Source organism: Callithrix jacchus, chromosome 2, assembly GCF_049354715.1.
Source record: "Callithrix jacchus isolate 240 chromosome 2, calJac240_pri, whole genome shotgun sequence".
Taxonomy (NCBI): domain Eukaryota; kingdom Metazoa; phylum Chordata; class Mammalia; order Primates; family Cebidae; genus Callithrix; species Callithrix jacchus.
The window spans coordinates 11,267,505-11,273,955 of record NC_133503.1 but is presented as its reverse complement, the minus strand read 5'-3'; the positions used below and the strand labels follow the sequence as shown (position 1 = coordinate 11,273,955).

Below are 6,451 nucleotides of genomic sequence, written 5' to 3'. Positions count from 1 at the left end.
AAGGGAACACGGCGGTAACCACATACCTTGCATCGGTACCTGGACTTCCTGGCCCTAGAAGGCATGTTTTCCTGGGGTATTAGGAGATAGGGTTACCTCAAAGTACAAGCCAGGACAGCAATCAAGGGACAGGCTCGGGGTAACCCCATGGGGCAGAAGCTGAGCAGGGAGCTAGGCACAGAGGGTCAGTCCTTCCTGGTGGTAATGTCCTGTCCTGACAGGGCCACCATTCAAGCCAGGTTGGGCTCCAGACAGCATTTATTCAGCTCCAAAGAGGGCTGCAGCCCGAGGAACACCACCGGGCACCCTCCGCGGGCGGGGCCTGCATGCCGGGAGCCGCAGTCCCCCTAGAGGGCCCCGGAGCGCACCCCAGGGGGACACGGGCGTGTGCAGTGGCCATGGACAAAGTGTAACGGGCAAGTCACTGAGCCTCAGCTTCTCCATTTAGAAAGTCGCTGCGGCTGTGCGGACTGCATGGCACGCAGTGGGCTCTCAGGCGTGACTGCTCATTCTTCTGACTTGGCGCAAGGAGGCCTGGGGTCCTGACCCCCACCGACCCCGCTGCCTGACATCTGCTACTGGCTTCTGGTCGCCTGGGAGGCTGGCGGGAAAGGCAGCGAATATGAGTGCGCATGCGCACTGGCCGTGAGGCGCCCTCACTGCGGCTTACTGGCGCCCCCAAGTGGCGACGACGGGAACCACCGGCCGTGTGCACAGACGGATGTTGGGGGATCTGCAGAGGGTCGGTCCTTCCAGGTGATGGACGCTCACGGGTCCCGGAGAGCCTATTAGGGTGACAGTCTAAGGGCGGGACAGACCCCCGACGCAACAGGCCACATCTGGACACGTGGTCGTCCCAGGTCTAGAGAAGGCAGCTCCCCAAGCTCAGGACCAGCTATGCCCGAAGTCTAACACTGTATGTGGCATACAGCAGGTGCTTAATAAATGCTTGCTGGGGTGGATAAGGGCGAGAGCCATTTGTATGCGTAAGAGGGTTGGAGGTGGTGGCCGGGATTGGTAGTCGGATGACCATGGAGAGTCCCACTCTCAGAAAGGTGCCGTGATCAGGGCAGTGGAGATGCCTCTGAGTCCTCACCTCTGCCCCGCCGCTGATGGGTGAAACGGGGTATGCAGGGTGGCTCAGGCCTCACAGACCTTGGGATAGGCCCAGCTCCCCGCACCAGGGCAGAGCAAGACCCTCTGCAGGCCTCCTTCTGGGGTCTGGAAGCTTGCAATCAGGGCAGCCTGTCCACACAGCCTCCAGCCTCCCTTGCAAGGTCAGGAGGGAGGTGGGGAGAGACATGGGGACTGGGTGTCCAGTCTGCCCATGGCCCTCCCTTAAACTCTCCTGAGTGCAACTTACAGATGCTTGGAGAGGGAGAGAAACCGGAAAGGCAGAGGTGGGGGGCTGGTGCTGGGATTCCAGACAGGGTAGGGGGCATGTGGGCTGGTGGCAGGAAGGCAAGGAGGCCTGAGGGGGCCTGTGGGTGCAGGAGCTGGGACAGAGCACCATGCACTGGCACCTTGCACCCCACTGCCCCCAGCCCCATGAACAGAAGTCAGGCTAGGGGCTGAGGCTGGGGAGGGGGTCCAGGCCAGGCTCGCAGCCCACCGGCAGTGTGGCAGCCTCACTGGGAGGGATGTGGTGGGTCATGTAGCGTTTCCCCATGAAGGAGCCGATCCGAAGCTGCTCCGGGGCCTCCTGTGGCCACCACAAGCTGGAGCTGGGTAGGGAGAGGAGGAGGAAGAGACATATGTCCCTGCTGCATGGGGCAGGTGCAGGGTCAGGGCCTGCTCTGCCTCCCAGCTCCCTCTGTCGCCCAGGCTGGAGTGCAGTGGTGTGATCTCAGCTCACTGCAACCTCGGCCTCCCAGGTTCAAGTGATTCCCCTGCCTCAGCCTCCCAAGTAGCTGGGACAACAGGCATCCATCACCACACCCGGCTAGTTTTTTGTTTTTGTTTTTGTTTTTGAAATGGAGTCTTGCTCTGTTGCCCAGGCTGCAGTGCAGTGGCATGATCTCAACTCATTGCAACCCTCGACTCTCAGGTTCATGCGAGTCTCCTGCCTCAGCCTCCCGAGTAGCCGGGACTACAGGCATGGCTAAGTTTTTGTATTTTAGTAGAGACAGGGTTTCACCGTGTTAGCCAGGATGGTCTCAATCTCCTGACCTCATGATCTGCCCGTCCCAGCTTCCCAAAGTGCTGGGATTACAGGTGTGAGCCACTGCATCCAGCCCTAATTTTTGTACTTTTAGTAGAGATGGCATTTCACCATATTGCCCAGGCTGGTCTCAAACTTCTGGCCTCCAGGGATCCTTCTACCTCGGCCTCCCAAAGTGCTGGGATTACAGGCTTGAGCCACCGCGCCCAGCCCTAGCCCAGCAGTTTTAGATCAGCCTGAGCAACATAGCAAGTCCCTGTCTATACTAAAAATAAAACAGACCCACAGCATGCCTGGAGGGCTTCTAGACACTGGGACCAGTTCAACAGGAAGGGTTCTAGGTGGAAGAGGGGCCTGAGCAGGTGTCCCCACTCACAAGCGTGCAGTGGAGGCTGCCAAGAAGGCCAAGAGCAGGAGGCCGGTCAGTGAAGAGAGGACGGAGGTAACGACAATCATGCCACCACTTCGCCGCCCTGGCCAGGTGTCAATGGAACCGGGGGCCTTCCCTGCACACACAACAGCTACTCAGAGGGGCTGCCCCTCGACCCAGGGCTGGCTGTCACCTCCTCCCTCCCTCCCTCCCCACCCATGCTCGTCCATCCTCAAGGCCTAGCTGTCTCATATCCCCAGGCACCTCCTGAGCCTGCCCCCATCCCTCTTCCTCAGGATGGCACAGCATCTGTGTGCTGCCCGCCTGGACCACAGCCTCCACCCTGCTCTCACCTTCTACGCTGCTCCCCCCCGCGTGCTCATCCACTGCCCTGCGGTGGCAGACAGAGTGGCTGCACACCTCGGGGCTGACCAGGCCACTGCCTGCTTGTCAAGAACTTCAGATGACAAGATTCCCACCTCACACCTCCTGACCTCTGAAGCCGCCTCCCAGGAGATCCCTACACCCAACACTCAGGCCTAGATATTTCCTGGGCCTGATACATTCACGCTCACCCCTTGGGGTCTGCTCAGAACCCAAGCTGGCTGCCTCCCCAGCCAGCCCCGACCCTGACTGTGGTCTCCTCCACACCCTCTTCCTCCCTCCCAGCAGGGGCTGACACAGGCTGACTCCCTATAGGAGCGGGAGGCTGTCTCTGCCCACGACATGGCTGGAGCCCAAGGGTTGGTAAACACTTGGTGATGGGCAGAGCTGGCACCCCCGCCGATGGGGCTGGCTCACTGCTACACTCCCCCAGCATGAGGTTCTGTTGGGGGTTAGGCCCCACTTAGACATGGCCTCCAGGTCCCTAGCCCTGTGGGAGCAGGAATGTGGCCAGCTCAGCAGAGGTGATGAGGTGACCCAGAGATGGGTGAGTCCGCTGGGAGCAGACAGAAACCAGGGCGCCCCTCCCGCCCAGCGCTACCTTGGTGGAGAGTGATGGGGTCTGACCACTTGGTCTCGGCCTTGGGTGAGCCCCTGGTGTCCATTAGGAGGAACTTCACACTGGGGACAGGAGGCGGTGCAGGGGAGGGGAGAGACTCAGAGGCCGGACCTCCCTGGGCAGGGCCAGGCCCCAGGCAGCTACTCTGGGCTCCCCCATGGATGTGGAGTAGGGGTGCCTGTCAGGAGCAGCCTGTGGCCTGGCCCTGCTCTGAGAGCCCCCTGAGATGTCTCTGACCACGTGGCCTGTGCCACCAGCCCCCGAAACCCTGAGTAGTTGCTCTCCAGACACCAGATCCGGGCCGGGGATGCTGGTTTAGGGGCCTGGTTCCTAAATGTCACAAGTCAAAAGAGCAGGGGAAGGTGGCTTAGCAGGGCACACGGGGCAGGGGTCCCAGGCCTCCCAGAGGGGTGGGAAGGAGGGGAGTAAGGGTCCCCCATAGAAGCAGGGTCCCTGCAAAGGCCCAGAGGTGTGACAGGCAGGGGGGCGGAGCGGGACTCAGTCACCAGCAGCCTGAGGACCGAGGGCAGCAGGAGCCCAGAAGAGGGCCTGTGTGTGTGTCTTTGGGAGCTCTGGAAGGTCTGGGCAGCGGGGAAGGACCTGGCAGATTGGCATTGAAAAGAGTTGCTGCGGGGGGATGGGGCGGGGCCTGGAGCTGGAAGCTGAGCCAGGGTGGGCGGTGAGGGCAGAGGGTGGACCTGGAGGGTGGGTGAGAGGGCAGAGGGGGCTGGGTGGACCAGGGTGCTGTCCCAGCCTCACCACGCCCTGCCTTCCTGGCTTCCCCCGGGCCTGGCATCCCTGAGGTGCCCCGCCTCCTCCTGTGGCAGGAGAGTCCTGACCTGGATACACGGCCTGCTTCCCCATCCCAGCGTCACCCCGACCTTGCCAGGCCACTTGGGCTTCTGTGCCTCAGTTTCCTCATCTGTTAGAGAGGGTGGGAGCCACCTCTCTTGCTCCCTGCCTCATACCCACGGGACTGGGTCTGAACTCAGCCCCTGAGTTTCCTGCTAGAAGCTCAGGAGGGACCAGGGGTCTGGACTTCGGGGAAGCTGCCCCCTCCCACCTTAACTAAGATCCCGCTGCCCCGAGGCGCCCACCTCCTCCTCCTGGGCCTTGCCTAGCCCCAGCTGGGGTGAGCACTGTTACTGACTCTTCAGTGGAAGCAGGGAGCCTGGGCTTGCAAAGGGGAGGACCAGGGCCGGGGACCCCTGGGAAGATGCTAGAGAAAACATCCCTGTCCCAGCGCCTCCTCCCCAGGCACAGCCCCAGTTCCAGGGCCCTGGGAGGGGGAACCACTCACCGATAGGGTCCAGGGCCAGGGAGGGGCGGGTTGCAGAAGGGCTGCTGGTGGCAGCCGTGATCATGGCCCACCCGCAGCACAGGGACGCCTCCGCTGCCCACCGTGAGGTCATCACAGGGCAGCCGGTCCAGGGACAGGGGCAGTGTCATGTAGTGGCCATCAGTCAGCAGCCGTGGGAAGGCCGGGATGTTAGCCAGTGTCTCTGGGTTCTGGAAGCCCCTGGAGGCTGCAGGATGAGAGAACAGATGGGGATGGGGAGCGGGGAGATCGGCTCTGTCCTGATGAGTGGGGATTCTGTGTTCGCCCACCCTCTAGCCCTGACCTCCCCATACCACCTCCTCCCTCAGGGCCCCTGGAGGCAGTCCAGACCCACAGTCAACTCTGTCACCTCTTAAGGGGAGCTTCCCTCTGGCCTTCTGTCCCCACCCAGAGTCAGGAGTGGGGAGCATTGAGCAGCCCCAACCTGTCCAGCGCCAGCCCCAGCTGCAGCGTGCCAGCCCTGCCCACCATGAGCCCACAGCCTCCTGGGTCGCAGCCTGGGCTCCCCGTCCAAAGGAAGAACTTGGATTCAGAGAAAGGGCTGCAGAGCCCTTGACAGCGGACAAACCCACCATTTACACTCCTCACAGGATGTGGCGTTATGGGTGTATTTTTCAATACACATATTACTCCTTGGGATAAAACCCAATTCATCCACACCTGCTTTCACAAAGGCCCCACAGGGGCTCATCATTGAAGGTGCTTGCTGGTGAGGGGCTCCAAGGGTCCATCACTCTCCTCAGCCGCCACCCTCACCCAGGCCCCACAGCTGTGCTCGCACCATTGCTGAAGGCCACCACAAGCCAGACTGTGTCGCTGGTGCTGGCATGCTCGTCGAAGACACAGCGAGGCTGCTCCAGGGAGAAGGTGGTGGCCGTGACCTTCCCTTCTAGGTCCCAGGCTGTTATTTGCGGCATGTAGGGGACCAGCTCTGTAGCCATGGGGGACAAAAGGTGAGCCACGGAGGCAGGCGTGGGGGTCCCTGGGGCTGCCTCTCCCAATTGGAGGGGGGTGGGTTCCCAGGTTCTGATCACTCCAGCAGGGACCCCTGCCCCTTGGGTCTGGCTGGCCTCGTCCATCAGGGACCCCTACTCACCCAGGCTCAGGCTGGGCCGGAGACAGTTGAGCGCCGTGAGGAGGAGCACCTGTAGCCCTAGGTGAGGGTGCCCCTGGGGGAGCCCCATGACACTGCCAGCACCCAGGAGGCTCAGGGACTGGTCTGGCTGCCTCGGGCTGCACCCCACCCCCAACACCTTGGCCCTGGAGAAGCTGGTTAATCAGGCTGCCCCAGGGGCAGGAAAGACCTGCGCATGTAAGCACACCCCACCCCCTTCCTCCCAGTCCAGCCTGCAGCAGGGAGGAGCTGGGAGGCTCTGGTGGGAGACAGGCCAGTGCCCAGCCCCAATGCCAGGGTCAAGGGAGAGGGGCCACTGTACCCCCAGATGCCAGTCAGGCCATCCTGGAGCCTGGATTGGGGCCCCTCCCAGTCTCTTGGCCCCAATCCAGCCAAGTCTCTTGGGGAGGAGGGCCTAGGTTTTGGAAACTTGGGCTGAGGACCGCATGTCTGAGATTCCTGTG

The 6,451-nt window shown here is 62.1% G+C and overlaps 1 protein-coding gene across 2 annotated transcripts; it reads right to left on the bottom strand.

The window, feature by feature from the left end:
- Positions 1-240: 240 nt before the first annotated feature.
- UPK3B (uroplakin 3B) lies at positions 241-6,124 on the bottom strand. 2 transcript variants are annotated; one of them, XM_078355507.1, is made up of 6 exons: positions 5,970-6,124; positions 5,655-5,804; positions 4,835-5,060; positions 3,517-3,596; positions 2,538-2,667; positions 241-1,724 (listed from the first exon to the last, which is right to left on the bottom strand). In XM_078355507.1, exons 1-6 carry the CDS (start codon positions 6,055-6,057, stop codon positions 1,565-1,567), a joined length of 834 nt encoding a protein of 277 aa, XP_078211633.1. In that variant the 5' UTR covers positions 6,058-6,124; the 3' UTR covers positions 241-1,564. The 2 variants fall into 2 exon arrangements, with proteins under 2 accessions (XP_078211633.1, XP_078211637.1); XM_078355511.1 differs by lacking the exon at positions 5,655-5,804 and having other exon boundaries at positions 1,421-1,724.
- Positions 6,125-6,451: the final 327 nt, after the last annotated feature.

Coding starts and splice junctions, on each gene's coding strand:
- UPK3B (XM_078355507.1), bottom strand. CDS start 6,057: ATGGGGCTCCCCCAGGGGCACCCTCACCTAGGGCTACAGGTGCTCCTC. Junction 5,805..5,969: donor CCGGCCCAGCCTGAGCCTGG/GTGAGTAGGGGT, acceptor CCATGGCTACAG/AGCTGGTCCCCTACATGCCG. Junction 5,061..5,654: donor TGTGGTGGCCTTCAGCAATG/GTGCGAGCACAG, acceptor CTCATCCTGCAG/CCTCCAGGGGCTTCCAGAAC.